The 15,831-nt window shown below is 35.3% G+C and overlaps 2 protein-coding genes across 2 annotated transcripts; one reads left to right on the forward strand and one right to left on the reverse strand.

Annotated features, from left to right (window-relative positions):
* Positions 1–1,168: 1,168 nt before the first annotated feature.
* Positions 1,169–9,098, reverse strand: LOC135839057 (uncharacterized). Its single transcript, XM_065354917.1, has 4 exons — positions 8,898–9,098; positions 8,501–8,631; positions 4,945–5,086; positions 1,169–1,354 (listed from the first exon to the last, which is right to left on the reverse strand). The coding sequence occupies exons 1-4, from the start codon at positions 8,956–8,958 to the stop codon at positions 1,272–1,274; spliced, it is 417 nt and encodes a 138-aa protein (XP_065210989.1). The 5' UTR covers positions 8,959–9,098; the 3' UTR covers positions 1,169–1,271.
* Positions 9,099–9,294: 196 nt separating this feature from the next.
* LOC135839059 (uncharacterized) lies at positions 9,295–14,117 on the forward strand. Its single transcript, XM_065354918.1, has 4 exons — positions 9,295–9,509; positions 12,919–13,043; positions 13,552–13,693; positions 13,804–14,117. The coding sequence occupies exons 1-4, from the start codon at positions 9,455–9,457 to the stop codon at positions 13,806–13,808; spliced, it is 327 nt and encodes a 108-aa protein (XP_065210990.1). The 5' UTR covers positions 9,295–9,454; the 3' UTR covers positions 13,809–14,117.
* The last annotated feature ends 1,714 nt before the right edge of the window (positions 14,118–15,831 follow it).

The raw sequence follows: 15,831 nt of genomic DNA on the forward strand, positions 1-15,831 counted from the left end.
TCCTTCCCATCTGCATCTAAAGTAAGGCATAATACCAAACTTTTACACACGCAAATTCTATACTTTAATGCCGAAGACGCTCACCGACAATCCATCCCTCCCCTTCGCGAGCTCTGTTTACCCAGCGTCGAATATTTATCACAGTTGAAGAAAATTTTTCGACAGTTTTTAAATTAAACGTAGTCTCACCGGCATTTTTAAAATTAAATTCCGCGATTCTCCGACACCACTCCGAGATTCCCTTCCGTGGCGAAAATTTGTTTGAAAATAAAGCCGCCGCGAGTATCTACTATAAGGAAGGGAGAAAGAACGTAACACAGTGGAAGAAAAAAAGTACAACGTAGAAACACAGAAAGAATGACGTGACTGATTAATGAGCGAGCTTTTTTGGGAGGCTTCATTTCGCAAAACCCAAAGATGCCTGGTTTCCCAACTCACGTTAGTATCGTACAACATAAAAACCCTTACCACCCGTCGTGAGCAAGACCACCGCGAGTTAAGGCCACAGCTTCTCTTACTGTAGTGCTGTGTGCGTTTTTCCTCTTCGTTTCTCCTGCCATCATGGCGAAGCTTTTCGTATACTTCCAAAAACACCGTATCAATTTATTTTCATTTGCCTCACTCTCTACCGTTGCCACATTACCTCTTTCTCATCCGATACCGCTGCTGATGCCTATGATGCTGTAGAATATAAGACGATGGAGACGACCATGTACAGTCTTTCCTGCTACATTTACGAGCATACGACTGAAATACTTATCATAGAGTAGGTAAGTGTGGGTTGGTACCTTATCTAACGTTTATTACAACCGAACACTTTATTTACTGTTATGTCTATCTCCATGGTCATCTTTTTCGTTACCATTTGTCAAAATAAATATTTTTTCCCTCTCACTTTTTCGTTACCTTGTTAAGCGTCTCCACAAAACTGTTGTTCATGTTTAAAAATTATTAGTTTTAAAAAAAACACGTTTTTTGATTTTTACAACTTTTTTTTTGAAATTTGAGAGTCAGGTAGGTACATACGTATAAGTTAAGCAAAAGCAAAGGTACCGACATTAGGTACCATTGATTAAATTATGATAACGAATTATGAATGTATGTATATGTAGCTAATTAATACCTACTATGAAGTTTCTGAGGAAATATCTACACAAAAATTGAGTAAACGTATGAATGCGGCGATGTATTGGAAACAGCACTTATGTCATATTAGAAAAATAACAGAATTAGGCCACAACATAATGTACATTAACCCAGTAGCCAATACCTCACGTTTTTAGTGATAGGCGACCAGTATATGGGAACGAAAGCAGCGGGTACTTGGGAAGTCCTGCAGCGTCTAGTCGGTCACCTACAACATAAATTAAAATCATAATTATCTAAGTGCTGTTACTGATCTCTGTCATTCAACCAGTGATGTCTATATTGACGCGTCAAATTGGTCAAAAATGAATTGACCAATCAAAATTTATTTTTAAAAAATCGGATTTCCTACAGCGCACCAGGCTAGGCTCCGATTTTTTATTTTTCAGATCAGAGTTTGATCTCCTGTTTTATTCTCATGTTATCATGTAGAAAGGGTACCCCCGCATAAGATAGGCAAAATGCCCTTAACCTCGGATTTCGATGAAACTCACAGGATATGTTTAGTACCTCCAAAAAAAATTTTTGGGCCCATAACCCGCTCCCCACCCCACCCCCCTCAGGCAGGGGGGCCAAAAAACGTGTTTTTCAGGGGGAAAATTCTGCATCAGCGAGTAATTGAGATAAATTTATTCTGTAAACGAATATAGTTAGAGGATACATGGGGGTATCTCCCTGAATTTTTTCAGAATTTTTCATCGCATGGGGGGAGAAGGAGAGACAAGAGAAAACTTTAAATCGACATTACTCCGGAACGAAAAAACATACCAAAACGATTTTTTCGTCAAATATGTATTTTTAGGTCTACTTTCTATTGAAATCCTCACCCGGCCATTTGGAGTGGTGGGTCAAGCTCAAAAGCTCAAAGAACTCTCAAAAAACCACGTTTTTTACGTTTTTCTCCAAAAATATGGACAAATGGCCGAAATCGAAGAGCACCAGGTTGTTCAGCGTGAAATTTTACCTCAGAATGTGTAATTGAAAATTCATTTATACCGCGCGATCGTACGGCAAAACTACAGGCGCAGAAGTATTTTTGCTTATACATTACAATACCTACATAATGTATCAAGATAGCTGAAAGGGCATTCCTGAGTATAGGTGAAATGCCGCTGCCCTCAGATTTCTGAAACTTTGATGAAACATCGTTGGATACCTTTAAAAAAAATATTGGAGCCAAAAAATTTCCCCCACCCCACCTCCCTTGCTCACAATAGCGAAAAAACGTTTTTTTTGGGGGGGGGGAGGGATCATGCTTCAACGAGTTTTGAAAAAAAAAAAAAAAATGTTTTGAATTCACTCAAAATATGTACTTGAAGAAGATATGATTCTAGCAACGTAAATTTTTTCAAAAATTGTTGGCTCCCCAGTGGAAGATATTGACAAAAGAAAATTTGAAACTGCCGTATCTTCAAACCTAATTCAAGCACATGAATTTTTTTCAAAAATATATCCGCATGGGTATTATAATTGGTATTTTTTTTTCAAATTTTCCCTCCAGGTGGGCGATCTTCAAAAACTCAAAAAACACTTAAAATTGTGTTTTTTGGATCACGGCACCACCAAAAAAAAGCGATCTGTAATTTTGCATTCTGGCCTCCAAAAACAATAGAAAATCAACTAACTTCTTGAAACTCCAATTTTGGGGCCATAGGCACCCCCTCTCACAAATTTTGGGGCGAAAGTAGATTGACAATATGGGTATCGTTATCATATGAATCGAACTCGCTGAACACGAATATGAAGTTTGATTTGCTGTTGGATCTTCCTAACGGTCACATTGTGGAGAGGGGTTGCCCAAAAATTGGATTTTTTCTGAAAAATGCTTCATTATAGCGCAATTAACGCCATGCAACTTCTTAATCAAGATTTTCTTGAATTACAAGTATTTTTCAAGTACATAGTATCCAACTCAAAACTATCAGAAAGGTTTCTTTTTGGTGTCGACCATTAAATTTTTATGTGAGTTATCTACCAAGTACATTGAAAACACAATAAGTATACCTACCTAGTAGATTGGGTGGATCGCGAAATAATGGAAAAAAACTGTAAATTTTCATCAATTACCACAAAAATCGTAATTTTGAGTTAAAAGTTGTACAGAAAAATTCTAGCTCTAGACGTGCCCCTAAAAGGAAAACATGGGCCCTTAAAGCTGGGGGTATTTTCAAAAAAAACGTGTTTTTTTCATTGTAACCCCTGTATAGGTACCCAATTTGTTTTGAGAAAAATGACGACCCACTCCCAAATGAAATTATTTGAGATTCTGCATCCATTCTATGCTATTATTTTTAATTGTTGTTGGCAATTTCGAAAAATTACCCATAGGTAATTTAGGATTTTTTTTGCAATTTCTCTCGATTTTTGAAACCTAAAATATTGGCGTCACTGCGTTCCAAAATATTTCTCAGTTTCAGAAATATATCTTTCAATGTTTCGTCTTTATTATAGCGAAGCATTTGCGAAGAAAATATTTTCAAAACACCAACTACTAATACCCCTCCCCCCCCCAAAAAAACGATTTGCAAATTTTCAATCGCTCAGTAGAACTCTAAAAGCGCACATGTATATGTACTTTCATTATACTGTCTCCTCCATATATTTTGAGTGAATTCAAAACATTTTTTTTTTCAAAAATCGTTGACGCATGACCCCTCCCCCCCAAAAAAACGTTTTTTCGCTATTGTGAGCAAGGGAGGTGGGGTGGGGGAAATTTTTTGGCTCCATTATTTTTTTTAAAGGTACCCAACGATGTTTCACCAAAGTTTCAGAAATCTGAGGGCAGCGGCATTTCACCTATTTTACTCAGGAATGCCCTTTCAGCTATCTTGATACATACGGTATTGTATAAGCAAAAATACTTCTGCACCTGTAGTTTTGCCGTACGATCGCGCGGTATAAATTAATTTTCAATTACACATTCTGAGGTAAAATTTCACGCTGAACAACCTGGTGCTCTTCGATTTCGGCCATTTGTCCATATTTTTGGAGAAAAACGTAAAAAACGTGGTTTTTTGAGAGTTCTTTGAGCTTTTGAGCTTGACTCACCACTCCAAATGGCCGGGTGAGGATTTCAATAGAAAGTAGACCTAAAAATACATATTTGACGAAAAAATTGTTTTGGTATGTTTTTTCGTTCCGGAGTAATGTCGATTTAAAGTTTTCTCTTGTCCCTCCTTCTCCCCCCATGCGATGAAAAATTCTGAAAAAATTCAGGGAGATACCCCCATGTATCCTCTAACTATATTCGTTTACAGAATAAATTTATCTCAATTACTCGCTGATGCAGAATTTTCCCCCTGAAAAACACGTTTTTTGGCCCCCCTGCCTGAGGGGGGTGGGGTGGGGTGGGGAGCGGGTTATGGGCCCAAAAATTTTTTTTGGAGGTACTAAACATATCCTGTGAGTTTCATCGAAATCCGAGGTTAAGGGCATTTTGCCTATCTTATCCGGGGGTACCCTTTCAAAATTGTTCAAATTTTTAATAAATCTAACGGATTTTCAACGGTTTTTTTTTACCTACCTACCTAATTACGTATAAATTTGACAGACGCCAAGTTGATGTCAACTATGCCAACTGCCAAGTTTTTCGTTGACGTCACAAAATGCATTCAACTCAAAGCAATGCAATGATTTTATACACTTTTTTTGACCTATTTGAGCTGAAATTTTACTACATACCATCAACCAGTCTTTTGAGAATCTCACTCAGACGTTGCCCATTAACAACTTGTAGGTGTATGTAAAATTAACGCGACGTTAAAAAATGAACAAATGAAATTAAGTAGGCACGCTTACCCCAAATAGTAACAATGAGCTTTTTGAACAGGTTGGAGTTCTTCTTGGACACGCATTTGTAAATACCTGTATCGTGGGGTGTGATTTTCTCTATTCTGAGAATTTTTTCATTTGGACTGATCTCCTTTATAAAATTTGTGGTCTGAAATGGAAATATTGAAAAAAAACCTTGAACATTTTTTGACCATTTTGCATACCAATAAACGGAGGGAACATTGATTTTCGCGGGGTAACATTGATAGACCAATAGAAATGAAGCTATACCACAGTCGTTCAGATCTCATTTGAAAGAGGAAGCTCCAGGCAATTCTATATAACGTGGGTGTCTGTGACTTTCAATTTTTATCAACAAACATATTTATCATGATTAAAATTGAACTTTTTTTCAAATTCTGAAAGATTCACAAAAACTTTCGATAAAAAGGAGATTTCAGTTTTATTCGAGTTAGGTAAATCAATATTATCACCAGCTGGAGCTAAAGTGAGGTAACCTGAATTCACTCCGAAATTGTTTTTTATCATGCTCTGGATTGCGTAGAATTTCGATTCTACAAAATTCTGGGGTTACATTGATCGACGCGAATTTCACCAATTTTCTCAAAATTTTAAATATAGATATTTACTGTGTAGGTACCAATTGCCTAAAATTTTTATTTATTTTTTAATTTTGAATTCTTATTCTTGTATTGCTTGAATTGCATATTGCCTGAAAATTTCAGTTTTTAAAATGTACCCAAGTATTAACCCATTCGGTACCGCGGACGAGTATACTCGTCCAACTAGTACATGGCTCTTTGTACCAATGACGAGTATACTCGTCCAGGGGTCATTCCTTTTCAATTTGACCCATATTTTGACCCCATCTCTTTCGATTTTGTTCAATTTTTTTCACATAACCTACCCACTCAACTATTTGAAAAAAAAAACACCAATAATCCCCCCAGCCCTCTCGAGGGCCCAGTGGGGAGGTTTTATTTTGCTTTAGCAATTTCCTGAAGTAGATATTCCACTTCAAGGGCTCATAACTTTTCCGCTAGAAAACTTATTGACTCGAAAATAATTTCAAAGTTCAAAATGGTATCCAAATTTGATTCAAAAACGTTCATGTAAAAGTTCATAAAAATGTTATAAAAGTTCAAAGTTGAACTTTCAGTGAAAGTTAAAATTTCAAAATGGCGCCATAAGTGCGAGCTATGATTCAAAGTTACTCAAAAAATCACCATAGATGTAACTTTTTATGCTGTTTCGGAATATATTGTTTTCAAAATGGGCACTTTCAACTGGGGGGTGGAGAATTGCCCCCCTCAAATTTGGGTCCAAAATTCAAAGAAAGTATGATCGTGTAGTATATCAAATGCCATGTTTTCAGAAGTGTTGAACACGAATATGACCTTGGTTTTTCGATTGAGCTTAATTTGAAGCCCCCAGTGCCCCCTCCCCTCGTAAGGGTCAAATTCCAAAAAAATGGGCTGTGTTACGCACATGAAATAGGACGTTTTTGGAAGTGCTGAACACGAATATGACCTTTGTTTTTTGATTGGGACTCATTTGAGGTCCCATGCTCCCCACCCCTTGTGTCCAATTTTGATTAAAAATAAAATGGGACACTGGGGACTTTGGATGACATCCAATCTAAAAACAAATCTGATATCCGTGTTCAGCACCTCTAAAAACGTGCCATTTCATATATCGCGTTACCCAAACCATTTTTTTGGAATTTGACCCTTTCGAGGGGAGGGGGTGCTGTGGGCTTCAGATGAAGCGCAATCGAAAAACCAAGGTCATATTCGTGTTCAGCACCTCCAAAAACGTGCTATTTCGTGTATCGCATTACACAACCCATTATTTTGGAATTTGACCCTTTCAGGGGGAGGGGGTGCGGGGGCTTCAGATGAAGCGCAATCGAAAAAGCAAGGTCATATTCGTGTTTAGCACCTTCGAAAACATAACAGTTGTTATAGTACACGCCCATACTATTTTTTTGAATTTTGGACCCAAATTTGAGGGAGACAATTTTCCCCCCAGTTGAAAGTGCCCATTTTGAAAACGATATATTCCGAAACAGCATAAAAAGTTACATCTGTGGTGATTTTTTGCGTAATTTTGAATCATAGCTCGCACTTACAACGTCATTTTGAAATTTGAACTTTCAATGAAAGTTCAACTTTGGACTTTTGAAAAATTTTATGAACGTTTTTGAATCAGCTTTGGATGCCCTTTCAAACTGTGAAATTAGTTTTGAGCCAAGTTTCATAGCGGCGAAGATTACCATAAATAAGTACCAAAGGGAAATATTTCGAAATTATTGGCATGCTATCTACATATTGAATTTTCCAAAATTGATATTTTGGAGCTTCAAACGCCCCGGGACATAATGTGTGAGGCATTGTTAGACAGGGGAGAGAGTGGAGATTCGGAATCTGTAAAAAAAACAAAAATACGTATGTTCTCAAAAACCTGCTATTCATCTCGAAAGTTTCGACCAGAATTTCCATTTTTTCCAACCCCCCTTTCAATGCCCCAAAAAGGGTTGATAGCTTCGGTTTTTCTTCAATGTACCTCAATTTTTGAATTCTTTGAACTTTCGGTTATTCAAAAAGTATAAAATCATCAATTTTGAATGAGCCAATGATTATTTATGAATTGGGAGATTTTAGTTTTATTCGAGTTAGGTAAATCAATATTATCACCAGCTGGAGCTAAAGCGAGGTAACCTGAATTCACTCGCAATTGTTTTTTATCATGCTCTGGATTGCGTAGAATTTTGATTCTACAAAATTCTGAGGTTACATTGATCGACGCGAATTTTACCAATTTTCTCAAAATTTTAAATTTAGGTATTTACTGTGTACCTATAGGTACCAATTGCCTAAAATTTTTATTTTTTTTAAAATTTTGAATTCTTGTATCGCTTGAATTGCGTATTGCCTGAAAATTTAATTATTTTAAATGTACCCAAGTATTACTTGAAAATTAAATTTTCTTCAAATTTTGAATTTATTTTCTGCAAAAATGAATAATTACTTGATTTTTACGCGAAAGTTTGATGATTTTTCGGCTGTACTACCAACCATGAACATCTGTCAATGTGACCCCATCGTTCAAACCATGTTTTGTGAAGATTATCAGCCCATTGGAGCACAAAATTTAAATTCTTATCAAAATTACCCCACTTTTTTAATTTTTTTTCACGAATTTTCAAAAAATTCTCATGTTTTACATACCAAGTTATGCTACAGACTTCATTCTGCCATCAAAAAGAAGAAAAAATATAAGGCTTTCAGGTGAAAAAAAATGAATTTCATGTGCTAAGACATCTAAAAAACTGAAAAAAAACTACGATTTTTCTATCAATGTTACCCTGCTTTATTGGTACCAAGCTAAGGTTAATATGGTAACTCGGTAACTTGAACAGAATTTTTGTTTAGTAACCAACTGACAATCAGTGTACAAATAAATTAATACGATTTTGCCAAGAAAAATCGGCTTACCATCGTAGTAAGTATCTCAAATAATGCACAGTTTAGAAATTAATATTAAAGAAAGGATTTATTACTTGTACAGTAGAGTCTACTTTCCACTCGACTTCATTTGTATCATAGCAAGTGATGGAAACGTTTTGCTGATACGCGAATGACAAAGCCGTATTATTTGAGAGGTAGTGGTAGACATCGTCGTCGGTCCATCCTGTAAAATTCATGTTTTAATAATTGTAATACATTCCATTTGTAGGTAGCTATGTACATTGAGATGTTATCTTAGTTTTGGCTCCTATATGATTTAAGATTTCATCATTCAAAGAAACTTTACAATCATACGAAAAGTTTCAAATCATTTCAATTCGAATGATTCCGTATCTTTAATAGGTACCTACCTGCTTATTCGAATGATAGGAGGCTTACAATAATTTTCATGGATGAAAACTTAAAAATAGGTGTACTCAATTCACTTACCAAAGGATGTGGCTGAATATAACACGAATACCATGTATGGAATCAGAGAATACCGCGTCATTCTTACGCGATGTTGAGAAATGTACGAAAATTTAGTTTTAACTATGTGTATAATGTCTAATATGAGACAAGAAAGAACTATAGAAAAACAACACACAGTATTATATGAGCTAGGTACGTTTTTTATTGTACATAAGTGCATTAAATTCAAAGTAAGATAAAAATTGAACTGATAGGTTAGCTGACACCCACCAAGATCCTGTTATTGTTGATTCACAGTAAGAAAAAAAATTGCACTGATAGGTTAACTAACGCCCTCCAAGATCCTGTTTACCGGACGGTTTATTTCAACAATTCTTTTTTTGTTTTTCAATTCTCATAGATAATATTTGTACATATCTATAAGTACATACATATAGGTACAGATACTGTGATTTTTTTTCAAAAGCACTTTCATCTGTCAACGTACAGTGTACACAAATAACTATCGGCGCATTATTGTTCTGTAAACCATACGCGATTTACCAAACTATTATTGTGAAAATTACCGCGACACAATGAGAAATTTAATAATTGTTATATTCATGTTATATTATTCAGCCTATTCCTTAGGTAAGTTACCAATCTACTTGAATTTCTTTTATTTATTTTCAGAGAATATTAAAAGATTCATTTGCCAGTTCTCATCCAGAGTCTTGCGAAAATCACTCAGTATAGGTACCTACTTACTATAGAACTTTTGGGGAAAATTATTTTTAGACCTTTCCCATGATTATTTTGAAGTATTTTCCTCAGCGATTTAGGGATTCTCTAGGTTTCCATATTGAAAAATTGAATTATTTTGAAGAGTGTAATGGAATACCTGGCCTGTCCAATATGGCCACATATCACAAAAACATTGATCTTTCAAAGGAAACCCAGTTTTTAAAAAGCTCTGATTCTTTATTCAGGTCATTCGATGTCAATTCGACCAACGTTTTTTGAGCCATGTCCTTCGATTTCGCTCAATTTTTTTACAATATCTACCCACCCAATAAGTAAGAAACCCACAATCAGTTTGGTCCTAGCATCCTCAGGGGGTAGGTGCCGGGACTTCCATTATTATCATATTGTCTCGAGGTGCTCAACTCCAGCAGCGCATTCCTCTAAAGCTATGATGCTTTGGAGGAATCACAAGTGACAAATTGCAAGTTTCACACAGCAGTTGTCTTCTATGATTAGTTTTTTCAGGGATCTCTATGTCAAGGTGTGTGTCTCTGGCGGCATACAGCAGCTTGTCTAACTGCTGATTGATGATCGATAAGAAACATCAGATGTATCGATGCCTGATAGCTTTCCCCGAGATCTAGAACCTAGATTCGGTGCGTTGTTTCCATCTAGAATGATCTTGGCTTCAAACAGCTTCTGCATAAGAATTTGGTGAAGCTTCAAATTCAGCCAGGACAGTGATGCTTGAAAATCGTAATCAATTGTAATTGGCCTTATTGGTCGTTATGTTTTTTTTGGTTTGCAATGCTTGAAAATCTTAATGAGTGTAACATATCGCAATAATTGTGGAATTATGGGTCCAAAATGAAAATTACGTGGTTACTTACGAGAAAAAAATGTAAAAGTTTTCTTATGTAATTCGATCTTTGTCCATTTTCATTAGATTTTCAATTAATTTCATTTTCAATATAGTCCAGGAAAATTAGATGAAAAAAAAGGGTCATTGGGAAAAATGGGGGAGAAAGCTGAATTTTGGTATACTGGTCCATTTTTTTGTGCTGAACACGAATCCGATGAGTCCCCGGTCGTCCCTGGTGTGCGTTCTCCCCTATTGTGGATCTAAGCCCCCCAAAACCATTTTTTTTGCAATTTTCTCCCCCGCATTGCATTTTAGCGAGAAATAGGTGGTCGGATAAGAATCTACGTCAAATTTCCGATCTAGTGATATATCAACTTTCTTTCTACCCCCAAGGGGGGGTGGAACCACAACCATTCAAAAAAGGGGGTTCCCCAAAAAATACATAAGGGCTATAGGCGCCTAAGAGGGGTGAAATGGTCCCCAAAAGCGTTTAACATGAAAGGTGGGTACCATAGAGAAATCTCTGCGCAAAAAATTTCAGATCCACACCCCCTACCCTTTTTGCGGAGCCCCCCTTTTTGAAATTTCAGTAGCACTTTTCTCAGCCCCATTTCAACCGATTTTGAAAATTTTTCTGGAAGTTATGTATATCCTTGATAGGTATTCACACAAAAATTTTCAACCCCCTCCCCTCATATTTACCCCTCAAAATGGCGTTTTTTTCATGCCTATTAACAATCAAGATTGCGAGGTACAATTTTGTAAACACGTTTTTTGGATGTATTTTTGGCCCCCAAACATCATATACTATATTAGAAATTTTTGCTTTGGTGCGCCGTGGTGAAAACTTGGAATAATGTATCGAAGGGGGGGGGGGTGGGGAGTGAAATGGGAATTTTGAAAAAAATAATTATCAATGAGTAGGGTATCGTTTTCATATGATTCGATACCGCTGAGCACGAATATGACCTCAGATTTTCTGCTACACTCAACTACCCCTCTCCAGAGCCTCTCAGCCCCCCTCAATTTTCACGATTTTCGAAATATAGTTATTTTGATGATGTTGGTGTCGTTTTCGTATGATTCGATACCGCTGAGCACGAATATGACCTCTTTCCTTCATTCATATCACTGCTACTTTTGGTTTTGGTATCAACTCGATCTAACAAATCTCAATAGTCAATTGATTGGTATGGTAACTCGTTATTTGCAATCTAAAAGTTTCTCATTGAACGTGACATCTTTCGATATAACAACATCACGTTTCCCCAGAATGTGAACTCGATATTGCTCGTCACCTTTTGAAATATTCAATTTTCGAGATGGGATCTCTTAAATTGAGAAGGAGCAGTGAGCACCCCTCCCCCAAATTTAGTCAAAACTTTCAAAAAAAATTCTGGGACATGTGATGTGTATCAAATTGTACATATGTTTTTGGTGATGCTGAACACGAATGTGAGGCAGATTTTTTATTGTGGACCCCATCCATGGCCCCCAGCACCTCCTCAAATAGGGTCAAAGTTCCAAAAAGTTTTTTTTTTCTCGTGCGACTCATGAAATTGTATATTTTTGGTGACGTTGAACGCAAATATGACATCAGATTTTTGATTGGATCTCGTCCATAGCCCCCAACAAATTTTTTGGACTTTTACCCACAGGGCGAGGTTCTGTGAGCCATGATGATCGCGGTCAATTTGAAAAACTAAGGATATATTCCTGTTCAGTGATATCGAAAACATACTATTTCATGTGTCGCATGAACAAAACCCTTTTTGGAACTTTTACCCCATTTGAGAAGGTGCTGGGGGAGCTGTGAAGGGGGTCCAATCAAAAATCTGACGTCATATTCATATTCAACGTCACCAAAAAACATAACAATGACATTCGATATATCACATGCCCCAGACTTTTTTTTTGAAAGTTTCACCCTAATTTGGGGGAGGGGGTGCTCACTGCTCCTCCTCTATTAAGAGATCCCATCTCGAAAATTAAATATTTCCAAAAAGCATCAAAAGGCACATGTATGGAAATGTTTTTCAGGATTTTAAATGGTAGCTCCCACTTACAGCGCTATTATAAAATTTGAACCATGAATTTGATAGTTCAACTTTCAACTTTTGACAATTTCAAAATGAGTGCTTGGAAAGTTCAAAATGCAATGTCTTTCGAACTGTGAAATCAGTTTTGATTAAAGCATCATAGCTTTGGAGGAACCGTTGCTGAAGTTGAGCACCTCGAGACAATGTGAAAATAATGGAAGCCCCGCCACCCATCCCCTGAGGGAGCTGGGACCAAACTGATTGTGGGTTTCTTATTGGGTGTGTAGATATTGTAAAAAAAAATTGAGCGAAATCCAAAGACATGACTTTCAAAAAAGATGATGTAGGTAACTTATTGAAAATAGGTATAAGTAGCTTGACTAATGAAATGATTTATTTCCACCAATTTTTATAGGTTTGGAAATTCCGTACGGAAACAACTCGCTTGTGATAATTGATCGGCTTAAACAGAGCACAAACTTTACTATACCTTGTTCTGATACAGATGAAGTAGAATGGACTGTTGAAACCACCACTCGTGTAATTACTTTGATTAAGTTGGTCTAATGCGACAGAGATGTCAAGTATCAAAAAGAAAAAATATTGATTTTTCGTTATTCAAATGCCTATCATCGTGTAGCATTGATACATTCTTACAAGTATTATTCATAGAAAGCAAAATCTCGGCTACAGTGACCAATGAACATTTCAACTTTTCAAATTTTATCCTGGTGTAAATTTTGTGAATCGAAGACGTGAAGAAGTTTAAATTCAGTAGACCTAATTACTTAACCTTAATATGAAATTTTTTGAACTGTCAACAAATAGAGGAAACCGGGAGGGTAAACGAAACGTTACCGTTGACCCCGAGAAGAATAATTCCGATAAAAAGCAGATCCCAAGTAATTTTGAGTGAAAAACTGTGATGAGGAATTATGGTTGTGATAGCGAATTTTTTGTTCATTATTTAGTACAAATACTTCGGTATCGGAAAATACTAAATCAATGGTAGCTGGTATGCATTTTTTTCAACTCTTTTGTTTTTCAGGCCAAAAATTTCATTCAAGTGGAAGCGCCAAATAAAAAGAATCTTGTGATAGAGAAACCTCAGGAAGAAGATGGCGGTGTTTATAAATGTGTATCCAAAAAGAATCCTAATTTGTTTATGAAGATTGTTGTTCACGTGATGAGTACGGTTACATTCCTATTTCTGCGAAATTATTTCTATAAATCTCGCAATTTTCCGTCGAAAGATTTACCTAATCATTTTTAAAATCATTTTTTTTTACTTGCTTTTCAGTGTAAGACTCATCAATCATCTAACATTCATGTTGACCTAAGTATTTCAATTGAGTTGTGGAATATGGCCTACATTTATTACTCATTGAAGTTTAAGATATCCAAACTCTTGATATCCTACAGCTATATCTACATAGAAAAAAATTTGATATTGTACCTAAACCTACCATGTATGCACTTGGATCCTATCAATGTTTTTTGAGGTGAAAAATATTTACAAATCTGTACTTAGTGAATTAGACAAACTATTTTTACAGCAATGATTATCAATTACCTATCATATATTAAAAATAAATCAAAAAATTAAATGTGTAAGTGTAATAATTGTATTTTTCTCACTTTTTCGTTCTAATGCGTCCTCACAAAACTGTTGTTCATGTTTAAAATTACCTACCTAGCTTTTTTGAAAAAAATCATGTTTTTTTTGATTTTTATACAATTTTTTCTTGGAATTTGAGAGTCGGTGAGATGAGATCTAGGTATTCCTGATACTTCTAGTTGCATTTGAAATGCACTTTTGGACATTAAGTCCGATCTCCAGAATATTTCTTAAAAAATCAATGAAAAATTGTTAGAATTATGTGTCCAACTATAAAAAATTATTTATTGACAACTGACGGATTTTTAAAAACTTGAAAAAGAATTTGGTCTATTTTTATCAGTTGAACTAAGAATACTAAAATTTCTTCACTGAGAAGACTTTATTCTTATTTTTTCGTACTTACATATTACAAGTAATTCTCACAAGATAATATTTGAACTCACACTCATCAATTTGAATAAAACCTATCAGATCAATGAGCATGTTTTAAAACCCACCGTGAGCAAAATTTTATAAGCTCAAGTTAATTGTTGGATTTTTGAACATTTTTTGAAAATTTAAGAAATTAAAAAAATTGTTTCAAGGGCGATTTCTCAACTTTTGCGCAAAATAAACATTTTTTGGAGCAAAGTAACTAATAACGCAAATAATTCTATCAATTCAAATCCCACACATCAACACTGACTAGTTTTGTGCCATTCTGGAGCATTCGGTGATTTTTAATGTTTTTCAGAAATTTGAAATTGCTCTAGGTAGATAATACATGGAATGGTCAAAAATTAACTTTAGTACTTTTAATTTAGGTCGGTGCTCATTGTGCACCTTCTCGACTCTCTAGAGAGTCGTACTATACTGCAAAATTCCAGAAGTAGCAGCAGTTCTATAGTGAATTAGGTATTGACCAATTTAAAAATTCCAGAAAAAGTGAAAAAATCAAATTTGAAAAAGGTCAAATGAAATACTTATTGTTTTAGAGATTGGTGATTATGTTCACATAGGTACCTGACGATATCTTGTCTGAAAATCTGCTCGTTATATACGCACCTCTCTTTGTAATTTCGATTTTTTACTTTTTTTTTTGAATTGACAAATTGTTCAAAAATTTACTTTTGAACTGGCCCTCCTGCAATTACGACGCAATTACATAAAGCAAGGCACTGGCCAAAATTATATGCATTAGAGTTCATTTTTGGCTCTTCCAGAGAAATTTGAATTTCTCGGTGAAAATTTAAAAATCGCCGAATGCTCCAAAATGGTCAGAAAGTAAAAGTTTTTGATGTGTGGGAGTAGAATAGAATGAAATATTCGCTTATAGGTCCACTTTGCTCTAAAAAATGTTTAAATTTTTTGAAAGAATCAAAAAATTGCCCCAGAAACAATTCTTTCAAAATTTCATAAATTCGCCAAAAATTTATCTATTTTTTTCAAAATTTAACAGCTGCAACAATTTGGTTACAAGAATTTCAAAACAGTTGCACTTTCTTGATCTAGCTTGGTTTTATTCAAATTTTCAAGTAAAATTCCTACTAATTTTTAGGTAGATTACGGGTGATTCTCAGGTAAGTAAATCAATAACAGTATTTTTTGGGTAAATTTTGGATGATTGTGTGGTAAAAATTAGTAAATTATATTTTTCTGGTAAATTACATGTAATTTTTAAGAGAATTACGTACAGATCATTTATAGGTAAATTACAAGTACATATGT

The sequence above is a fragment of the Planococcus citri genome, chromosome 3, assembly GCF_950023065.1.
Source record: "Planococcus citri chromosome 3, ihPlaCitr1.1, whole genome shotgun sequence".
Lineage (NCBI taxonomy): Eukaryota > Metazoa > Arthropoda > Insecta > Hemiptera > Pseudococcidae > Planococcus > Planococcus citri.

Excerpts from the sequence above, each read along its gene's own strand:
- LOC135839057 (XM_065354917.1), bottom strand. The coding sequence starts at position 8,958 with ATGACGCGGTATTCTCTGATTCCATACATGGTATTCGTGTTATATTCA. Across the intron at positions 5,087-8,500 it reads AAGTAGACTCTACTGTACAA|ACCACAAATTTTATAAAGGA; the intron begins GTAATAAATCCT and ends TTTCCATTTCAG. Across the intron at positions 1,355-4,944 it reads GCTCATTGTTACTATTTGGG|GTGACCGACTAGACGCTGCA; the intron begins GTAAGCGTGCCT and ends TTTATGTTGTAG.
- LOC135839059 (XM_065354918.1), top strand. The coding sequence starts at position 9,455 with ATGAGAAATTTAATAATTGTTATATTCATGTTATATTATTCAGCCTAT. Across the intron at positions 9,510-12,918 it reads TTATTCAGCCTATTCCTTAG|GTTTGGAAATTCCGTACGGA; the intron begins GTAAGTTACCAA and ends CAATTTTTATAG. Across the intron at positions 13,044-13,551 it reads CTGTTGAAACCACCACTCGT|GCCAAAAATTTCATTCAAGT; the intron begins GTAATTACTTTG and ends TTTGTTTTTCAG.